We start from the raw sequence: 23,575 nt of genomic DNA on the forward strand, positions 1-23,575 counted from the left end.
AGAGAGAGGAGAAAAAGATGCTAGGCACAAAAAACAAAGGAGGATGGCCTTTTCCACTAGCGGCGGCGGCGCACTGCCCGAAGTGGCAGTGCTCCAGCCGGTGCACTACAGGCTAGCCTGCAGGCGCACAGGTCTCCTACCGTGTGTGTGGGGCACAGGCGCACAAGGCCTATTCACGTAAGCCTACTACGCGAATGGTGCGCGCACAGTAGCTGAATGGGCCTGTACATGCACAGTTTGTTTCGCGTATAAGGCCAGCAAGCCTCGTGCATGGGCGTTGCTATGCGCATGGACACGTGACCCGTACTAGTATGCACGCGCGCGAGGCATTCAGGTTAGCACACTTATAGAAAGTCTGGTTGGTGCGTGGAAAACTCTACCCATATGCCGGGGAATCGTCCTGCCTCTTGTTTTCTTGTAAGGTATATGGTCGCTTTAATTTGTGCATCACGATCTCTTAGAATACCGGTGGACATGGTGGCCATGTATCCTGTACGTGCATTCCGATACATGTGTAACCTACAGATATCTATACCCAAATAACATTGGGCCATTCTTTTGGTTTAGGATTTTCGAGCTGAATCATTCTTTGGCGGTGAGGTATGTTATCCTTCGAGTCTCTAGAACCATCTTGTGTCTTTTTTTCCTAGGTCAAAATTTCTATCGAGTGGATTTTGCCTCGTTATTTGACACTTGATCGAGAATATAATCAACTCAGTACTCTTGCTTTAAAAATGCTTCCTTTCGTTTCCCAGGAGGTCGTGAGTTATAGTCTTCTTTTTGCCTTCCACTGGTTTAGGCATGTCTTCAGCATCTATCATGTCATCCCCCCCTTCTTTGAGAGGATTCATCCTCGAATCTACAATGACTATAAATTTTTCATCTAGGGTTAAAGAGGATAAATGGTTTATCAAGTAGCCAGCGGGATGCTCAGATTGTTCTTAAAGGAAGAAATAGCATTTGATGTGGTCCAAACTGTTGCCTTCCTCTTTCTGTCTTTTAGTGAACTCATCATATGAATTTGTAATTTTAAGTTGGTCTTCGTAGGTGTCCCTCCTTGACAAAGATGTCAAAACATGGGTGAGGCCTTCTATTCGGATGGAGTACTAGTTCTTTTCACAAGCATGGCTAACATCTTGATCATATTACGATGGCTTTCCTAGCAATAGGTGTCGTGCTTGCATGGGAACCACATCGCACAATATCTGATTTGTATAGTTACCAATGGACTCGTACCTATTTAGTGACATTGATCTTTTTATTATCATCTAACCAGTGTAGCTTGTAGAGACTAGGATGTTGTTTACAAGTTAGCCATACCCGATCAACTAGTAAAGTGCTTGAAACATTAGTACAGCTGCCTCTATCGATTATCACACTATAAACCTTTCAGTTGACTAGACATCTAGAGTGAAAAATAATCCCCCTCTTATCATTACCTTTAGGTTTAACTTGTATGTTCAGGGCCCGTTAAGCCACAAACATATCTACCTGTACGGGTTGAGTGATACTTTCCCTACTAACACCCACTAATGGAGTGTCTTCCTGCTCGTTACTACTCTCGTGGTCATTGACAATATCTTTATCATCTCTGATGATCATGGAGCGCTGATTGAGATACTAGGATGCAATATGTCCAACTCTTAGTCACGTGAAACACTTAATAGTACTTTAACGAGCAATAAGTGCATTAAGATTACCTGTTGGGTTTCTAACGGATTGTTTTCCCTTACTGTCGTCCACCTTCTCACCTTGATTCCTTCAAGTCCATCTCTTAGTACCTTAGGAATTGTTACTGACATACGCTTGGTTAGTTCCTCTGCCCTTTATTTTTCTTTCAATCTTGGCAGCCTTGTGTACCATCTCTTCGAGATCGACATAATTTTGAAGTACAAGGATATTGGCTATCTCCTTGTTTAAGCCCTCCAAGAATCGATCCATGGTGGCTTCTGAACATTTGTCTATTTGGTCCCTAATCATGGTTATTTCCATTTCTTTTTAGTATTCTTCCACAGACTTGGAGCCCTGAGTCAGGCACTGCAATTTCATATTCATTTCCCTATCGAAATGGGCTGGTATAAATAATTTCCTCACAATGGATCTCAATTCTCTCCAAGTGGTGATTGGCAAGTCCCCGTCTCGTTCTTATAGAAGGGCTAATTGATCCCACCACACTAAGGCATAATTAGTAAATTCGAGTGTGGCTAACTTGAGCTTTTTCTCCTCACTGAAATTGCAGTAGCTGAAAATACAATCAACCTTCTGCTCCCACTAAAGATAGCCTCAGGATCATTCTTTCCCGAAAAAGCTAGTATTTGGAACTTAACGTCATGAAGGTCTTCATCTGCTTTTTTACGATGGCCTCCCTGTCTGTCATCAATTTCATCACCGCAAGATCCTATCTTCTTGCACTATTTGGATCATTTTAGCACAGTAATAGGCCAGGTGTAATAAAGCCTATATAGTTCGAAGTGTATCTGTATTGACATGTATATGGCATCAAGTGTCTTATTAGGGTTTTTATTTCTAAGGAGTATTTGTTTCCCTTACCCTTCGGGATATTTGTTTCTCCCTCCCCTATCTAGTCTGGAAAGAGGTAAGAGGACAGCTCCTAGTGGATGACGGCGTGCCCTTTGATAAGAGTGGTATCGCACTATCTGCAGGAACCCATTGCTAAGTAATGTCATGATTATAGATATCTATTAGGACCATTATGATTAGTACGGTCGTGGTCATAGATCGTACCATGGTTTGGCCAGCCGAAAGTGGGACTAAGCAAATTGTCGTATCTGTATCTGATCTGATCATTCCACTTGAGTAGTTGGAAATATGTATCTGCCCTAAGAGATGGAAGTTTATAACGACTTCGCGAAGTATGACATAAAAAATTTGTGAATTTCATTATTTATTTGATTTTCTCTATTATGGCATGATATATGTATATTTGATTTTTTGTGCTAACATACTATTTTGATATTCAAATAACTGGTTTCCTTTTCTAATTATGAATTAGATAAACAAGGAAGCTAAACGGTGAGATAAAATAATTAACTTTTGAAATTTTACGATGTTAATTTAATATTATTTTTCTTACTAAGTATACGGAACTCACTCTTTCCATCCCCTATCCAAATAAGGAAGAAAATGAGGAACCGTAGGCAGACCTACCCTTAGAAGTTTATGAGGATCCAGTGGATCCACAAGTCTGAGTGCATGACTATTCCTGCACTCTGATAAATTCCAGTAGTATAGTGAAAGAAGTGACCCTTATGTTTTGTATTTTGTAGCCACTTCTGGCCTCAGTGATATGTATTTGGAACATTATATATATTTGTAAGGAATTTCTTAAGGTTTAATTTTGTTGCATAAATATTATCATGCACTTGCTATTCTGAATCTGTATCTGACACCCATTTGCCTTAATTGGCACCTGAGATGTTACATACACTCCACTCATTGATGGAGTCTTTTTTTCTCCATCTCCTTCTTAAGTTTCCTCAATATATCCACCTGCAGAACAAAAAAGAATAAAAGAAATCTAGATAAAAAATTTTAGTATTAGAAAATTAATGGTCATTATAATATTTCCAACATATCTGTATATATATATACGCTCAAAAACAACATACAAAAGAAGTCGTTTTTCCCTCATCCACCGCCTATCTTGGCCTGCCAACTTTCTTTCTTACTGGAGTACTTCCTTGTTCCCCATTAACCTTATTTTTTCTTGGCCTGCTTACCTTCTTCTGCACTGTAGAACTACTCCCTTCTCCTACTGGTTGTGCAAAACTACTCATTTCTCCTATTGGCAATTGAGAACTACTCCCTTCTTCTGTTTTTTTTTTCATTCGCTTGGGAGTTGGCTTGTCTGGGTAGATCTCATAAAGTACAATGTCAGTAACTTCCACCACTAATCAAAAAAATCCTTATGTTTTCATCCTCATTCTCTTCTTCTTGGATCTTCGCTCTCAACTCCCTTACCCTTTTCTATTTCAAGACGGAGTGTTTTATTAAGTTCATGAAGAAAAAAAACCTATCGAATCCTTTGCATATATGTATATTTCGATACTTAATCCAACTATTGCTCGTACTTGATCGATGATGTTAGATGCTTCATATCCTTTAGCGTTTGAATTTTGATTTGACCCACGTTCTTCATGTTGTTCAATATACGGCTGTATTTGCAACCAATGAGTTATGGGCTTTCAATTTTCGTATGAAATATGTTGTACAGACAGAGAGATAGATAAATGATAGATAGAGAGAAAGGTATAGAGAGAGAGATGTATATTTGGAGATGAGTCAAGTAGTGAATAGTCATATAAATTGAGGATGGCGACCTTGGATGGATTCCTCAATATTTTCCTTTTTCTCTAAACTAAAAAATGTATTTGATATTTTAAATCTGATTTAAGAATATTATTAATGAATATAAAAATTTATAAAATTTATGTATTTCTAGGTAAATTTTTAATTTTTTATTTATTGTTAATTTTAATGTTTTAAGTAATACATTTATAATTTAATTAATGATACATGTATAATATTCAAATTTTTTTAATTGGCACAAAATATAAAGAGAAGATTCATATTAATAGAAAAAAATACCTTACCTATTTTACCAATGAATATTTTCTATTTATATCCAAAATTTTATGTATTTCTCTTCTACTGAAAGCAAAATATTTTTTGACCAATGACATTCAAGTAAAACATATCCACTGAATTAAATGCTATAGATTTTGCAAATATATCATGTCCAAAACTGATATGAAATTGCATGGACCTTATGACCTATAATTAACTATCCTTTTATGTTTCTATTTAATTAAATTAACTTCTTAAAATTAATTTCTCACATTCATCTTCATTTTATTACCTATAATATATATTGTAATAGCCTATACTCTTATTCAGAGTCTGACCATATGCACACCATATAATGATAAATAATTCATATAAGCACCTTGCGCAGCTAATCTTAAAATAATAAAGGTATACCCCTTGCATAGTTAGTTCAAAATATCTAATATCCACTAGGCATATTTAACTCTAAAATAAGTACTTATTATGAAAGAAATAATTAACCTTAAGTATTGTTTAATTTAAATTAAAATAAAATGACCTCCTAACAAATCTCTCACTGTTCAGAAGCAGTATTCTGATTATTCTGATCTAGTAAAAACTTTGAATAATGGATAGAGTAAGCTTAATATGCTCAATAAGCGTATAAGTATTAATAAATAATACAAGAATCTATTCAAGTTGGTAGAAAATATAAAACTACCGACATAGAGAGTTTAAAAATAATTTCTTTTTTTAAGTCTAAAAACACATAATGTCTATACCCTAACTCATTTACTAAACCTTATAAATTAATTTATTCAGTAAACATCAGAATTCAACATAAACAGTTCAATAAACATCAGAATTCAGTATCACATAAAAGGTTCAGTAAACATCATAACTCAGTATTTCATAAGACGTAAACATTTTAGTGAACATCAAAATTTAGTATCTATCTTAGTATCACAAGCTTTATATATGAATTTATACTTTTTCTTCTTCTTTTTCTACTTCTTCTTCTTCTTCTTTCTCTTCTTCTTCTTCTTCTTTTTCTTCTTCTTCTTTTTCTACTACTTCTTCTTCTTCTTCTTCTTCTTGCAAGCCATTTAAGAAAATTGACTTGACATCAAGTTTATGAATCTACCAAGAGTTATAAGCAGCAAGAGCAATGAGAAGTTTTATTGTATCATACCTTACTACTGAAGCAAAAGTCTCCTAATAGTCCACTCTATATTATTGAGCATAAGCTTTCAATACCAATCTGGCCTTGTGTTTATAGATTAAACCATCTTGATTGAGTTTTGTTTTAAAAATCCATTTAACTCCAATCAACTTGCATTCTTTAGGCCTTTCAACCAGTTTCCATGTTTTATTTTTATTGATCATCTCCATGTCTATACCCATTGCTCTCCTCCATGCTATAAAATCTTGAGCTTTAGCATAGGCGGTAGGTTTAATGATTGCAATATTGTACATTTAGTAAATGTCATCTAAGGTCTTTGTACCCTTACCTGGAAGATAATCCACTAATTCATCAGCTTCAAGTTTATTCTAAACATCAAATGGAGAATCATAATATAAATTTTTCTAATTTTCCCAACCCCATGTTGCTGCTTCATCAATCTTCACATTTCTGCTTATGATGACTTTTTCTGTTTGTAAGTAGAGAATTATGTATCCTTTAGTTGTTGTCACATAGCCTACAAGGATGCCTTTTTGAGTTTTTTTTTCAAGTTTTCTTCTTTTTGGCTTAGATAGTTGAAAATAACATATGCTACCAAATACTCAAAGATGATCTGCAGGAAGCTTGACATCATGCCATGCTCCATTTGTTGTCTTGTTCTCCAAAGCTTTGGTAGGTAATTTATTTAACAAATACATAGATGTATTGACTACCTCTGCCCATGGTTTATTTGGCATCTTCTTCTCAAGTAAAAGACATCTACCTATTTTCATCATTGTTCTATTCTTTCTCTCATACACCATTTTGTTGTAGTGTGTATGGTGTGGTAAAGTGATGAACTATGTTTGCACTATTACAATACTCAACAAACTGATCTGAAGTATACTTAGTACCATTGTTAGAACTCAGGCATTTAATCAACAGACTACTCTGATTTTTTATTATGACCTTAAATTTTTGAAAGACAAAAAATACTTTACTTTTGAGTTTGATAAAGTGAACCCAACACATCCTAGTATAATCATCAATGAAAAGAATGAAATATTTGTTACCACAAAGTAAGGTTGTTTTCATAGGATTGCGTACATCAATGTAGATGGGCTGAAGCTTTTGGTTGGCTCTATGTGTTTGTCCTTTAGGAAATGGTAGTCCAGTTCACTTGCCAAGTTGACATGTTTCACACAATTGAATTTCACCAATGACTGGAGATATGTTTTCAACGATCTCCTTTTGTTTCATATTTGAAAGACTTATCTGATTAAAATGCCGAAACTTTTATGCCAAATATTTGAAACAACCTGAATGGTGTTGGAATAAGTGTGTTCAAAAACCTTTTTCCAATCAATAAAAAATTTTATTCTTCGTTTTTGCACAAAATATTAATCTTTCCTCATTTGGTATAGGTGAAGATTTAGGGATGAATCCTTTCGAAGAATTGGGGGATAATGTGATCCAAGGTACCCGGGAAGAACATTTTTCAGAGACACAAGCATCAATTCGCGAGTTATAAAAATCCTGCGGGTTGCAAGGATCTCGGGGGATTTTTACCCATGTGCACAGAGCCGCAAATAAAGAAGACAACATGCACATGCTTGTATGCGAAAATTCGTGTACGCACACACCCGCGTGAGAAGACCAGATACACATGCATGCACTGCAAGAAGAAGTTTGCACTCGCGAGAAAGGGGATATTCCCCAAGGGAAAAAGAAATCCTCTTCCTGTGTGGACTCCTATGAGTCTGCCAAAAAGGAGATTGATATTTTCGGCCTAAGAAAGCTTCATACATTGGCTCAACATCAAGAATATTCTAAGAACTTTCCAGAAGATGGACTTAGAGACCTTAGAAGAGGAATCATGATGCCTATAGGCCCAATCACAAGATTAAGGTCCAAGAAACTTCAACAAGTCTTCAAACTTCTTGATGTTGAAATAGTGAAGAAATAAGTTTAGAGGCCCAAGAAAGTTCAAAAAAAGTGCCTAAGAAATCAAGTAAGGCCTCAGCCATGTGTGAATCTCATCATCCACACATGTGGCTGAGAGAAAGCAAGAAAGAAAAGTTCCATCGTATAAGATTCCTCTTCTCATGAGGAAACTAATTCCTCATCCAACTTCTTCTCTTAGAATCTTGAAGACTCCTACTTGAAGAAGACAAGTAACACAAGAGGAAGAATCTAAGAAAAAACAATAAAACAACTTCAACTTTTCGAGATAATGATTTTATTTGTTTGATTCCATTTGATCTAACACCTTCACCTTTGCAGGAAATTATAAATACAAATTGACAACAAAGATCTGAGATGATTAAAGCCATACATGAGAAGGTCATATAACGTATCAAGAAGCAAAATGAATCTTATGCTCGTAATGTTAACAAATGAAAGAAAAAAATCGTGTTCCAACCTGGTGATTAATTTTGGGTTCATATGTGGAAGAAAAATTTGTAAAATAGCAAAACTTTAAGCTGGATCCAATAGGTGATGGGTCGTTTCAAGTCTTAAAATGCGTCAATGACAGCGCTTTGAAGATAGATATCCTAGGTGAGGATGGTGTGTCTGCTACTTGTAATATCGTTGATCTTTCTCGTTTTAATATAGGTGAAGATTCAAGGACCAATCTTTTCTAAAAAGGGGGAATGATTTGATCCAAGGTAGTCAAAAAGAACATTTTTCAGATAAACAAGCATCAACCCACAAGCTACAAGAATCCCGCGAGATTGTTACCCACGTGCACACAACCATAGAGGAAAAAGATAATATGTGCACGCCTACACAAGAAAAGTCGTGCGCGCATGTTAGCACAAGAAGACCACACGCACGTGCCTACAAAGCAGGGAGAAGCCCACACCCATGGAAAAGGGGATATTCGTCGTAGGAAAGAGGAATCCTCTTCCTGCGTGAACTCTTACGAGTCTACTAAAGAGGAGATTGATATTTTTAGCACAAGAAAGCTTCCTACATCATCCCAATATCAAGAACAATCCAACAACTTTCAAGAAAATGGACTTGGAGACCTTAGAATAAGAATCATGGTACCCATAGACCCAATCACAAGATCAACGTTCAAGAAACTTCAATAAGCCTTCAATTTTCTTGTTCAAAAATAGTGCATAAGAAATCAAAAAAGGCTTCAGCCATGTGTGAATCTCATCATCCACACATGTGGCCAATAGGAAATAAGAAAGAAGGGCCCCACTCGCACGTGATTCCTCTTCTCATGAAGAAACCGATTCCTCATCTAACTTCTTCTCTTAGAATCTTGAAGAGATCCACTCCTACTTGAAGAAGATAAATAGTAGAAGAGGAAGAATCCAAGAAAAAGCGAGAAAACAAGTTTTAGATAAATAAGAACTCGCATGTTAGAGTTTGAGAAGGAAAAACAATCTTGCCCACATGGGATTCCATACCCAAGTGGGAGTCTGACTTCTTCTCATCACATGTTTTGCATTTTCTAATTTTTGAGTTCCTTTTGGATTAAATTTGTTGCCAAGAAGATATCTACATATGTTGGACATTCCACTTCAAGAAAGATTTGATTTCATCAAGAGAGAAAGAAGATAGAGTCTGCGGAAGAATCGACCAAACCTTCTTATCCTAGTCGAACTCTTCAACCTTTTTTCTACTCCAATAAGGAGATTTTTTCATCCATTAATTAATTAATTATTGAAGATTCAAGCCTATATAAATTGGAACATTCAAACACAAATGGGACACTTCAAACCGTCAAAGAGAGAGAAGTTCTTCTTTTAATTAAAGTTTACCTATTTTAATTTTATTTTAATGTTTTCCTAAATAAGGTTGTGCTAAAAGTTTAGTTAAGATTTTGTTTTCCAATTTCTAATATAATATATATGATGAAAGCTTATATAAAAGTCATACCCCTAGGTTGTATACACTCGATTCTCATATTCATAAAATATTAGTTATTTACTTTTTATCTATTGTTAATTGTGAGTGTTCTATAAGAGGTTCTTCAAACTGTCTTATTAAGTTAGGAACTTGATACATCTATCCAGGTAAGGTCGTAGCATCTTTTCAATTCTGATTTTTTTGTTTCCCTATTACCTTAATTCACCTTCACATAGTTGATTGTGCGTTAAGTAATGAGGGTTTATTAGGGATTTAAGTTTCTGCATGCTAATGTTATATGTGAAGATTTAGATTACGTTATTAATCTTGACTTCTATATCAATAGGTTTGTTATCATATATGATTATGTCAAATAAATTTTAATATATTTATATTGTTTTTTTATAAAGTCCTGCTCTCATATACATATATATCCATTAAGAAGTTTTTAATGGATTTATGATTCAAGGATCTATTCATTATACCCATATTTATTATCCATTATAAAAAAATCAATTAATTATATGGTTATATAATCTTAACCATTATGTGAAATATGAGTATGAAAAACTATTGTAGTTTTCTAGGAATAGAATTTATATTTGTTGCATCTTATTTTAAACAAAAATAAAATTAATAATGTATTTGAACCGTAATTTATGAGACATGAAATGTAATCTTGATAGTTTGATAGCAATAGAAGTTATACTTATAACAAGTTAATTTATTTTATTAAATTTTAATTTTGTATAAAAGAATTATTAAAATAGTTTAACTACATTTTTTAAAAGTACGGTAATAATATTATGTTTCTTACAATTTTATTTGAGATCTCGTGATATAAGTACCAAAAAAGATTCTAACTTTTTAAATTTTTTTATTTTTATATGTAACAAAATTTTAATTTTTAGTTTTATATTAATTCTATAAACCCTATGTATAAAAGAAGATTGTGTATCCATCTAAGAAAGAAAAATATAAACATATATATAGAATTGATTGAAGCCTTCAGAATTTTCAGTGTGAGAAATTGAAAATAGAGTAAGTAAATTTGATGTGTTGTCGGAGAGACAAATATCCCCAAAGCCTTGTGTTGGATTAAAAGACAAGGATCTTTAAATGTGGAAAAGAAACTTAATATAAAGTTTGTTGTTTTGAGGTTTAGATGTCCATTCCATTTTCACCCTTATATTTCTTATCCAATTCTTCCCTCCTTTCAACCCTAGTATTTTTTTTCATGAGATAAGTTTATACACACACACACACATATATATATAATAGCAGAATTTGGTGATAGTGATTTTCTTAAATTTTTAATCATCAGAAAAAAGAAAAAAAAATAGATTTAGAGAAACTTAGTATTATTTCAAGGAAGTTTTCGATAAAAATCGTAATTCTTTAACTTAAGTGATCACGTTCATATTTGGATTTTAGCTTGCCTAATTTGAAACATAATGGACAAGCCAAAGAATTCCATTATAGTTATATCTAAAGGTAATAGAAAATAAAATTTGAATTTAAATTGTTAATTTTATAATTAAAAATGTTGTTTTATTCAGTAGAATTTTTTCGAGATTATCTAAATATTATATTGCATGTAAAGTTTAAAAAAAAATAATAATAATCTCTCCAATTAAATAATTTATTCTACTAAGTTCCGAACTTAATAATTGAGAATATTGTTTATTTTGTTAGAGTTTTTTGAAATTGTCTAATAAAAATACAATCTCTCTAGTTAAATAATTTATTGTAAACAATTCATTAAAAAATTCTAAATTATTTTTGTACATTTTGTGTTGAGATTTCTTAAGATTAGATATGAGAATATGGGTGAATTTCTTATAATCTGTAATTCACTATAAAGAAGATAGTAAAAACTTATAATTACTGAGTTACATAATGAATGAATGTAGAAAATTATAAATACAAAACAAGGACTAAGTGGGTGTGGATTAAATAATTTATCCATCCTGCCTATAAATTTTTTATTAAAAAAATTGACGACTAAAATATTTTCTGAGTATAAAGATAGACATACAACTAATACCTATCTCTAACACTAATTAAGACTGTAGAGGTGTTCCTATCATAATTTGTTGAGATGGTGTCCACAATTTAACCAAAGTAGCATTTTCATATCTTATTAACACCCATAAACGTTCGTGTGTTTTTTTTAATGGATATGAAAATAATGAGACTGGCGTGGGCGACAAAACTTTAAAAAAATTCTCATATTCATAATTTAATTGACCATAGCTTCTGTTAGGGAATATTATACACACAATAAATAAGAAATTTCAATAAAATTCAACTTTTTCATCATTTTAAATTGAAATTTCTCACTCTCTTGACTCAATTAAATAATAATTTTGTTCTTAATGGTTTAAAATCAAACAATTAAAACCAACCAATCACATTTACAGACAATATGAAAATAAGATGTGGGTCAAATACAAATACAAATACCCAACTTATTTAAGCATAAAAAGCTAGTCAGAGAATCCAAAGACGTAAATGTAATAAAGCAAGTAAAAACTTGAGAAGGAAGATGAAAACGCAGCGTTTCAAGTTTGATGATAGCTTTTTCTTCTTTTTTTTTTTTTTTTTTAATATTTTACCAAAGAGCCATACAGATTCTCTCTTACGGCTCCACGTGTGAAAGAATATATATATATATATATAACAAAATGAATTAAAGAGAAAAATACGTCCAAAAATTATATTCACTTCTTCGTTTTTTTATTTAATAAAAAAATATATTAATTCATTCATCATGTGAAACCCAACCTTCTCTTCCTCCACAAGCTCAACTCTGGATCCAGCTTCTCACCGCTTCTCGCCGGTTCCGATTTACACCTTGTGAGTATTATAGGTTCCAATATTTCTTCAAGCTTTGGAGATTTTCTTGAGCTTCCATTCTCAGATTCTGCTTCATTCTCCGACTCACTACTTTTTGAAATGGGATTGAGATTGGGATTGGGATTGCTCTTATCTTCTTCTTCTCTGCTATCTCTCTCTGTTCTTTCTTTGTCTCCTTCACTTTCCAGCGGTGATCCCCAAAATCTCCCCGCCAAGGAAGATGACCTGTACGGCGCAGATCTACATCTGGTTAACAACAAAGCGTTTCTGGGTGGTGTAGGAAACGAAGGTACAAGGACCTTCCCTACTGGGTCTTCATCATCTTCATCTTCATCTTCTCCGTGGCTTTCTTCTTCTCCAAATTTGGGTTCAGCATTTGACGAATGTTGTCTAATTTTGGATTTCCTGCCAAAACTCCCACGAAAGAAGGATACCCATTTGTCCCAATTTGGTGTGAAGGAGTTGGGATTGAGTTTTCGGGTACAAAACAAGGCGTTTCGGATCCACTTGCATCGACGCTTAGTTGGAGCAGTAGGATTTTTGGAACGCTTGACCCGCACTTGACCCATGCATGTGACCTTAGGAGAAGTGGGTTCTTGAGTTTCAATGCCGGTATTCTTCTTACGAACAAACATGGGACTTGAACGCGACCTGCCTCTACTTCTGCTTCCAACATTGCTCCTCAAGAAACGCATTAATGGCGGTGGGTACTTGTCGGGTCGACCCGGACTGGATATGGGTTTTGCAGAAATCTTCATGTTGTAATCTCTGTTGAAGTGATGAAACGGTGGAGATCTAGATACAGAGGTTCATGAGTTAGTTTTCTGGTAAGCCGAGCAGACTTTTAATGGAAGAGAAGAGAGAGAGAGAGATGAAATGATTTTTATTGCACGGATGGTGAATCCATTGCTGAGATTTTTGTATTTGGAAGTTGTAGGGTTCTGTTTGGCCTGGCTTGTCTTTCGAGGCATTTATTCATTTTTCTTATAATTATTTTATTTTTCTTTTCTTTTTTTTGATAAGATAAAACCGGTAGAAGATAAATTATCTGATTTTTGAGGTTATCATATATTTAGGATATTTTGAAAATATAAAATTTCAGTTTATATAACAAACATATTTATCAACTGAAATGGGTATTAAATATATATTATTTTAAATTATGATTTTATCAAATAATATTACAATAAAATAATTTTATTTGAAAATTAATTTCTAAAAAATTTACCAGAGATGATAAAAAAATGGGTATTTTCCCAAAAAAAAGTTTATATTTTAATACTTGCATCAAATTATTCCATCCTCCTCCCACATTTAGAAATTTTGGAACAAAAAAAAAAACAATTAAAGAGAAGAGAAAAAAAAAAAAAAAAAAAGGAAAAGTAAGAGGAGGCAGAGAAAGGGTAGTGATTTGAGTAAAGAAAGAAAAAATAAATGGGTCAAAAACAATTATTTTGTACCTCAACCAAACAAAATTTTCCATAACAAATTTTTTTAACAAATACTAATTTAATACAATTAATAAAATATAATTTTTTTGATAATATCACTAGCAAAAAAAGTAGAAAACAAAAAAAAATTGATTCTGCAAATGAATAATTAAATATATTTAAATTTTAAAAAAATTAAATTTTCTGAATCATTTAGGGAAACAACATAAACATAAATTAAGTGGGTTGATTATTTGATTCCAAACCCACTTCTTTTCACTTCACCTGGTAGAAGAGATATCATTTTCAGGTGGTTTAATCAAAATAATTCAATGACCTCTGATAATATATATATATATATGTATGTACTTTTGTTAAATATATACATATATGACTATGATAATCATGTGTAATGTTTATCAAATAAATTAATCTAAAAACAAATCCTACTCATAAAATTAATTAGTATCATTCTAATCCAATAACCAGAAATTGCTTTAACTTTTTCTTTTTCACAACTGTGTTTGACAATGATTAATAACGAAAAATAGAAGAAGAAAGAGAAATTTTAAATAAAAGGAACTAAAATACATTATTAATTTTTATAACTAAAAATATGAAAATGAATAAAATAAAAAGGAGTTTCATAAGTTTGCTTGGTTTAGGTGTCAAGAAAAGAAAACAATTAATTATTAAAATATTTTAATTATACTTTTAAATATTAATAAAATGGCATAATAGACATTTCAATATAAAATAAACCATTTTTATATTTAAAAACCTTTGTTTTTTTGGGTCTTTTCTCTGAAACTTCATGTTTATGCATGAAAACATATCATGTCATATGTGGTGATGCAATAATAGATCAAAGAAGTTCACTTCATAAATCTTACTCTTTCTATTATATTCACCATGATTAACCCTTTAGATTTCTCTGTGTTTTAAATCAAAACTTTAATCTAGTCAAAGTTTTTATATTACAGTCACAATTGTATAAATAATCATTAGAGAAAATAAGAGAGACATATTTTCAAGTGCATAGTTTAATTGAAAGTAAAATTTTAAGAAACACACTTATTTGAATATTTTCAAATATTACAGCAATATTTTGAACATTTTAACTCAAATAATTCTAACTTTTAGAAGATAAAAATATGAAATTTAAGTAGAGATTTATTATTATTATTACTATCATTATCATCGAATGTATGTATTAAAATATTTTATTAGTGGAAGCATATGAATAAAGAAACATAAAGAGACATCTAGTTAAACATTTGGTTTTGAGTTCATAAATTGACTTATAAATTCAGTTCATAATAAACAAACACTCAAATTTGCTTATTGTAAATCAAACTAGCCTATTTAAGTTGTCAGAAAAAAAACTAAAGTTATTCAAAAACTTCCATTCACTTGTCCATCTAACTATGAAGTAACATGCCTTAAAAATGGTATTTCTAAGAGCTCTTTGGTTTGCCCTAAAAAAATTAGTATCTAAGATTATAAGCTTATAAAGCTTATTAACTCCTAAAAATAAGTAGAAAATCTGTTATATTTAATTTTGAAACTCAATGTAAATAATAAGCATTTAACTATAAAAAAAGCTAAAAAAGATGGAAAATTTGGTAATTCTTACTGAAGTCATTTTGGTAACAAAGTTAAAAGAAAAAATTAGACTTTATTGCATAACTTAATAAGCTAAAAATGTATATTTTATCTTTTTCTTCTCAAACCAATATGTAAACTAATTGAAAGAAAATAATAAAGACACTAACTTCCTTAACTACCATTGTTCATCCATTCCCCGACAGGCTTCTAACCAGTACGCTTTTGCTTGCCTTCAACTTACAAAACTAATTTTTCTTTTTAAAAAAAAAAAAAGAAAAAGAAACAAATAAGAGAAAAGAAAAGAGTGCATCTGAAACTAGGGTTTGGTCGTCTGAGCCAAGCAACCCACAAGAATAATGCTCCAATGACAAGTCGAAAATGCAGTGAAGAACAGAACATGGAATGGGGCAAACTGGGGCCACCTGGATGGAAAAATTGTAAGCCTGCCATACCCCACCATTCTATTATATATCACTTCATAACCAACCGCCATTGTGTTATATATCACTTTCTTTCCAATATTTGCCTTCCACGACACAACAAACCAAGAGATTTCATCAGAACCAATATAGTAATTTCAACAATATGAATGGCCAAATAGGGTAAGCTTATTCCCACCCGACAAGGAAACACAAAGTCAAGCTTGGTTACAGGCTTCCTATCTAGCACTAACAAATGAACATGACTATGGAGGTAGGGCTTAGCCTAAGTCAAAATGTTGTCATTGAGTCGGAGCAAGCAATAGTCTTGGCTCCAGACACTAGGCATAGATATTAAAGATAACATACAAAGAATTACATGCAAAATATTATAAAGCAAGGAGGATGACTAAAAGTTTTGAATTCTAATACTAAAATAATAAAGGAGTACCTCAAATTTTTTTTTTTTTTAACGAAAACAATCAAACATTACCATTATATAATCTGAGTAAGAAAACACTAAATATATCCTCACGGAAGATGCTCAGAAACTCAGGAGGGCGTTGCAGTAAGGAATGGCAATATGCACATACCTCAAGTTTTTATACACAGGCAATATGCACGTTAGGGACTAAATGCGAGGTTGATTTTCTGAGGCGCCCACATATTGTATTAAATCTGACGGCAAATAATTGGTGCGTTATTAAGTTACCTTCTCAACTAACAAGATAGGTGATGTCAGTTTAAATCAATAGGTCTCTTCATCCCTATCACAGACTTTCTTGGCTCAGAAGATCCTGTATTGATATGGTGCTCCCATGTGTTGCTGAGCTCCTGCTCCTCTTTCAGCTCTGCTTCATCATCTGAGTAACAAATTCTAGGCATTAGATTGACCAGCACTGAAGGCTATAGATGCAAAGTCTCAGGGATGGGAATGGAGGTATATGATGAGTTAGCTGCATAGAAAAACCCACTTTAGTTGAAGCAATTAAGTAATTTCAAGCTTTTTTATTTTTTTTCTTAAATCTTATTGATAATTTATTGAAAAAGCCCATCAAATGTGTATTGACTATTTTAATTGGTAAAATCATTGTTGTGGTTCATGAGCTCCCCTGGAAAAAATCATGTAACCTATACGCCACCAAAACAAGGAGCATGTTGAATGTATTGAGAAAAGAAATTCCACCTGAGACTGTTGATAGAGAGAATTCAGTCAGACGTCTAACACAATCCTTCAATGCTTGAAGTTCAGCTTCCTTTTGAAGGATCTTGGATTGTGCTTTCTGCAATTCAGATTCCAGCTCCTCAATTTGGTTTTTCTGCTGTTCAATCAGAACATGGCATAGTTTCTTATCCAGTTCTGTTGGCAACACTCCATGGCACTGAATAGATTCAGAACCCGGCTCCAACAGTGCATGAAATCCATTGCCAGAAACATCAGCCTGTACAACATTTATCTGGTTAACTGGACGATTTTATAGTTTCAGAAAGAAGAAACCAAGGACACCTTAAAGGGAGAGATTTCATCATCAAACCAAGACCTCATGCCAGAAAGAGCAGAGTTATTGGTATTCAGATGAGCAAAATCTTTATACCTATCAGTAAATGAATCCATATAAAGTAATATAAATATTACATGAATCCTATCTATCATTTTTAGGTCATAATTTCTGCATCTCTGTACTTGGGATTAAGAATTATACTAGTTGTGTATATCAAGAGTCCAGCCAACATATTATCCATCAAGTCTGCAAGCCTGCAACCTTGAAGCAGCATAAGTTTGAATTATTCACCAACAACATTCATACCAGTCAAAACTTAGTACTGATGTGATTAGCTGATAAACAACTAAATAGTTTCACCAGAGATAGCAACCAACTGATTTTGGAAGACAATTATGTGACAGAAAAGACAAGGGAGTATCGTTCAAGTTTCGCACCAAAGATTATTCAATGTCCCATCGAACCATGGCTTGTCACAGTAAATGGTTTAAAAAGTTACCAAGCATTATACTACCCATATTTTGCACACAAGAAAATGATGACACATGGCCTGAAGACCCAAGAAAACACATCTCCGTTTGTAGAGATGAAATAAGTAATAGAGGTCTCAGCTCCTTCCCTTCCGTCCCTTTTCTAGTTAGAGCAAGCTACTTTTAACTCTTATCTCATATTCTTCAAGGCACCAGTGCCTAAGCCACAAAAAAACACTAAATATGTTCACCCAATTCATTCTTTTCTTGTTTGCAGAGGCCACCAACATCAAGGTTCTATTTAGTTAATTTCTCATTCAATTTCTAGTCATTTCCGAGTTCTAATTCTTTTATAAGACAATGGATGTAATTAGAACAAATATTTTAGTATTTGAGCTATTTCTACTTCCATGTTAAATTTTTTAAGAGTAGAAATTCATCTCACTTCTCATGTGGGAATTCAATTTCTTTTTTGAAGAGTAAGAATTTAATTTCCAACCTCAAGAAATTTAAGTTGCGAGTAGAGGTAACTCAATAACAAATAATCAAGTTTTAGTTACATATATCAAGACTAACATGAACAATTGAACTAGGAAATTATAGGAATTAAATAGAATATGAAGCAAAAATAGCATAAGGGATGACTCAAAGCTGATTGTATATCATGGCAGCATGGAGAGAATTTTGGCTTGACGCCTACTAATATTGGAAAAGCTTACAACTTCTGCAGATTTTGGTTGCCTATGCTTCGATTGCCATTTTTTCCAATCAGATGTAGCTTAACAATTAAAAAGTCAAACAACATCAAGAAGTAGAAGAGTTTCTGAGATTTATAGAACTATACTTACAGAGAACACTCAGCTCAAAGCTTGATGATCAATGGACAAGAAAGCAGAAGCTAGTGATATTTAAATCTGTAAAAAGGAGGCAGATTACTTTAAATACTCACCTTGCTTGGATTATTTCTTATTGCTTCATCATTAGAACCTTCTGTGAAGCACCAAGGGAGCTTTTGCAGTTCACACTCTAGCTCTGCCTCTAGTTGATCCATTTCCAGCAACTCAGGCTCTGGTTCTTCTGTAAGTACACTACTTGGATATTCACCATCATCTACTGTAGGGAGACCAGACACATTGATAGCCTGAGGACCTCCATTGTCATTAATAGACTTACTAAGAAGCAATTGTCTATTGTTGCCACTTATTCTTTTTGAGTTTGCAGTGACTTCATTTGCAGAACTACAAACTTGAATGGTCCGTGATGATTTTCTTCTATAAAGCTCAGTCTTTAATTCCTCAACAACTTTTGTCGTCTCATCCATTGTTGCGTTCAGCTTACTGATCTCAGATTTCCCAGCTGACATCATATACATTATTCCAACACCAAGGCCCCATCCAAAAAGAGAATTATCTAGAAAGTAGAATGTAAAGTAACATTTAGGAAAAAAAAAAAACAAACAAAAAAAGGGTAAAGTCATTGCTCCACAGACATAGATGACATTCATGCAAAATCTTGAACATAAAGATATACTGGACAACCAAACAATTGGAAAGAAAAAGGGAAAAAAACTAGGAAAACCAATTGTTTTTTTCCTTTGAGCAGTGCTACGGTTAGAAAACAAAAGAAAAGGAACTAAGAACATTTGTTACCTCTACCTGGTACCCGGTCTCCCTTCAGTTTGGAACAAATGAACTTCATTTGAAGATCCACATTACGTCAAACTAAAATAGTAAAACTCTCATCCAAAATGATAAAAATTGACATCTTTTCAGGGTTTTAAGCGAAACTAAAGCAACATATTCCAAATTCCATCAACTTCAGTGGAGTTCTGGATCATTATTTTAGTTCTACTTAAAGTCTCTTTTGAGGTCAATTTCCATATAATTTTCATAATTTATTAGTTAACTAACGGCATATATTCAAATAAATTAAAGAAATATAGTTAATTTGTTCCGAAAATAACCTTAAAACCAAATGAATCTCTATGCTGATAGTTTATTCCAATAAAGCCAAAGAAAATATACTGTTCACCCCTTTTTCATTGCTTGAAGTCAGGAAGTCTCTTTGTTAAAGTGGGAATTTTCTACTACAAGCAAAAACGAAAAGAAGGATTTCAACCAATAACCCGTGACATACACATTTCCACTGAAACCAGTATGAACAAAGAGACATAAAGGAGGTTATTTTTCCTTTGTTACAACTGCTAATCATAAAGTATGCTTAGTTTTACTTCAAGTAATTAATCCCTATTGATGGAACCTAAGATCATTGTGAAGAAAACGCGAAACTATAACCAATTCCCCCTTCTGCAGACAATACCAAAAAGTGTTATCTGCTTACCGAGAAAAACAATGAACGATAGAAGAAGATAAATTTCAAGCTCGAGGTTCGGCATTCTAGCTTGCTACCTTTATTGGAACACGATCCGCACTTGACGTCGTTCTTAGAGGTTTTCATCTTCTTCAAGGAAACAGCAACTCTCCTCCTACACAAATCTAAGCCAGCACCACTTTTTTTGTCAGTTTTAGCAGAACCAACTGATTTTATCACGCGACGAGCCCTAGCCCCAACTTTCTTTCGCAAAATTTTGGACCTAGATTGACACTCACTTTTGCAAGTGGAACCAGAACTCGAAAACCTGAAGATCGCATCTCCATTTTCACAGTTACTCACACAGGCAGATTCGATAGAGGTAGTTTTGATCGGAGGAGTCTGGGGTTCTTCGGGAGCTTGTTTTTCTCTATGAAAAGCATTATCTGTCAGGTTGGCGACGGCGCGATCAGCATTGGGGCCAAGGAAGTGCTTAGCGAGGAACCCCGTAGATCCTGCTACTGCAGCTGCTAAGAGAGCTTGCCACATCCAAGATCAATAGAGAAGGAAACCACAGCGTCTTTTTTGCAGGGGGCAAGAGAAAGAGGAGAGTAAGGTGGGAGACGAGACGAAGACGAAGGCTCCTTCACATGGCTTTTCCCGCTTTGCACCAATTTCCAATTTTTTGCGATGTTAATTGTTATTCTGCGGGTTGCGTCAACGTGGTATCTTACGCTACGGTGTCGTTTTTGGATTTTAGAAAATAAATTATAGGAAACTTTGTTATTATCTCAAAATTCAAAGAATGTTCAATTAAGGAAGTGGGTAGGTTGATTTACAGCTAGTTACAGCTTGCATACTAAATATATATATATATATATATATATATATTTTTTTTTTTTTTTTTGTAAAGGATTGCAAGAATGAATTCCACCATTGCCAATTCACATTCAACAGGGAAACAAGAAAATTTATCTCATCCTAATTACATACTTATTTACTTTACATATGTTTTTTTTTACGTGTAAATACTTTTTAATTTTTATATTATTTTATTTTATTTTTATAAAATTACTTTTAACAAAAAAGTTTAAAAAAATAAAAATTAATAACTCTCTTCTCCCTCCTAGGGCTTTGACCTGTCTTTTTCCTTAAAACTCGTACCAACTAGATAGAATGTCAACCTACACCCGGTTTTCTCTTTCTTATCTTTTAAAAAAATATAGATAATCGTATCAGTCGCTATTTTATTTTGTAATAAGTTATTTTCACTTTATTATTTAAGTTATATTGTAGTTACTATAAACATCTTAATGTTTAAAGTAAGATACCAACTTATATTTATTTTTCTCCTCCTCATCTTTTAAAAAAATACATATAAGCTGGCAGTCGTAATTTTATTTTGTAATACATTATTATCATTCTATTATCTAAGATATACTGTGAGTATTATGAACACTTTGATGTTAAAGGTAGGATCTCAACCAAAACTTGTCTTTCTCCTCCTCATTTTTCAAGAAAGTATATATAAGGTAGTAGTCGCTACTTTATTTTACAATAGATTATTGTCATTCTATTATTTAAAGTATATTGTAGGTATTACAGACATCTTGATGTTAAAGGTGGGATACCAACCCAAACTCGTTTTTCTCCTCCTCATCTTTCAAGAAAATACATATAAACTAGTGGTCACTATTTTATTTTGTAATATGTTATTATCACTCTATTATCTAAGGTATATTGTGAGTACTATAGACACTTTGATGCTAAAGGTGGGATACTAACTTAGACCTGCCTTTCTCTTCGTCATCTTTTAAGAAAATACAGATAAACTAGCAGTTGCTGTAACACCCAAAATTTTCCTTTATTTTATTTTATTTTTATTTTTATTAGAATTTTGTTTAATTTTATTCTATTTTAATATTTCATTTATAAGGTTTTAATTTAATTTAATTAAATTTAATAGAAATAAAAATAATAATAATAATAAAATGAGGTAAAATTATTTTTAAGATTTAATTGAAATTGATTTTGGGAAAAATAGGTGAAAATTTGAATTCTGGGGGTGTTTTTGAAAAGAAAATCGAAAACTGGGGGTCAAAATGGTATTTATAAAAATAGTGCCACGTCAGCAGCCCCGGCCAACCAGGACACGCCGCGTGGCAGGGACGCTGATGCGGGAAGCCACGCGGGACGAAGACACGTAAGCGATCCGCGTGCGCGCGATCGGACGGCCCAAATTTGTTCCTGCGCGTACGGACGGCCCAGATCAAAAGCACGCATGGACGGTCCAGATCTCACGCGTGCGGACGGCCCAGATTTGATCACGCACGGACGGTCTAGATCGCATTGCGATGGACAGCCCAGATTCATTTCTACTTTAATCGCAATCGGACGACCCAGATTAAATTATGATGGACGGCTCAGATTAAAAGGGGAAGGTTATAAATAATAGCATCCACACCCAACCCCAAGCTCTAGCCGCCAGAACCCTCGTCGAAGAAGACGACCCAGCTACTGGAGGAACCCGCCGCCGCACCGGAGGATTTTTCGACCGCCAAACGAGGTAAAATTCTCCCGTTGGCTTATTTTTCGATGCTGAACCTCCCTGTGGCCAAATCGGAGCCAAACCACCGGTCAATTGGTCAGAAAACACCGCCGAAGTCCAGTGGCGCCACCGCGGGTTTTCTCAATTTTTGCCTCCGATGAGGCCCTTCCTGGTTCCCGTTCGATGTAATTTTTATACCACTATGACCACCGTCCTTTTTTCTACAGGTTGAATGGAGCAAAACACCAAATCGCAACTCGCGCCGGAGGAGCCGCCGCACCTGAGAGCTTCACCGTCAGTAAATCTCGGTTTTCTGGAATTTTTTGGCCCACCGAGGGCCCTAGGGGTGCTTTATCATAAGAACCAATGCAAGTTTGGTCGAATTCGACCGAAAACGGCCAACCCAAGGTGGATCGCTGCCGTGGACGGCAGCGCCGTCGGAGGAGGACGGTGGAGCCACCGTGCCGGAATTCTGAAATTAGCCGAAAAGGCCCTGGGTCTGATTTGGGATTTTTTGGGGACATGTGCAGGTACCGGAAGTGTGTTTCAGTTTCCGGAAAAAAATTCAGGGAATCTAGGGACTGCCCGTAGGAGCAGTGAGAACTTGATTTCAGACTCCGAAACAAGTAAGGATCCCTCACCCTATTTTTTATCACGGCGTTAAAGGTAAATAAATGATAAAACAATATCTTATGAATTAATAGATATGTATAATTAATTAAGACTGCTAATGGAGACCGAATCTGATGTATTTTTCGGTCAGGTATTGTTTGATTTATTTTACAGTTTTGAATGTAGTATGGTGCCTGATGTGTTTATTCCATGGTTTCGTAT

At 33.8% G+C, this 23,575-nt stretch overlaps 2 protein-coding genes across 4 annotated transcripts; both read right to left on the reverse strand.

Annotated features, from left to right (window-relative positions):
• Positions 1-12,287: 12,287 nt before the first annotated feature.
• On the reverse strand, positions 12,288-13,515 carry LOC110807366 (uncharacterized). Its single transcript, XM_022032490.2, has one exon. It carries the CDS (start codon positions 13,210-13,212, stop codon positions 12,367-12,369), a length of 846 nt encoding a protein of 281 aa, XP_021888182.1. The 5' UTR covers positions 13,213-13,515; the 3' UTR covers positions 12,288-12,366.
• Positions 13,516-15,712: 2,197 nt separating this feature from the next.
• LOC110807364 (POLAR LOCALIZATION DURING ASYMMETRIC DIVISION AND protein) lies at positions 15,713-20,887 on the reverse strand. 3 transcript variants are annotated; one of them, XM_022032485.2, is made up of 4 exons: positions 20,292-20,886; positions 18,833-19,293; positions 17,098-17,353; positions 15,713-16,774 (listed from the first exon to the last, which is right to left on the reverse strand). In XM_022032485.2, exons 1-4 carry the CDS (start codon positions 20,740-20,742, stop codon positions 16,650-16,652), a joined length of 1,293 nt encoding a protein of 430 aa, XP_021888177.1. In that variant the 5' UTR covers positions 20,743-20,886; the 3' UTR covers positions 15,713-16,649. The 3 variants fall into 3 exon arrangements, with proteins under 3 accessions (XP_021888177.1, XP_021888179.1, XP_021888178.1); XM_022032487.2 differs by having other exon boundaries at positions 20,224-20,363; XM_022032486.2 differs by having other exon boundaries at positions 16,638-16,867; positions 20,292-20,887.
• Positions 20,888-23,575: the final 2,688 nt, after the last annotated feature.

Source organism: Carica papaya, chromosome 8, assembly GCF_054855325.1.
Source record: "Carica papaya isolate Zhongbai chromosome 8, ASM5485532v1, whole genome shotgun sequence".
In the NCBI taxonomy this organism is placed as follows: Eukaryota; Viridiplantae; Streptophyta; class Magnoliopsida; order Brassicales; family Caricaceae; genus Carica; species Carica papaya.

Bases quoted from the DNA above. Each gene is read 5' to 3' on its own strand.
- LOC110807366 (XM_022032490.2), bottom strand. From the start codon at position 13,212: ATGAAGATTTCTGCAAAACCCATATCCAGTCCGGGTCGACCCGACAAG.
- LOC110807364 (XM_022032485.2), bottom strand. From the start codon at position 20,742: ATGTGGCAAGCTCTCTTAGCAGCTGCAGTAGCAGGATCTACGGGGTTC. The intron at 17,354-18,832 runs GTGAGTATTTAA...AATGTTGTACAG, and splicing joins TAAGAAATAATCCAAGCAAG to GCTGATGTTTCTGGCAATGG. The intron at 16,775-17,097 runs GTGGAATTTCTT...TTTGTTACTCAG, and splicing joins CTCTCTATCAACAGTCTCAG to ATGATGAAGCAGAGCTGAAA.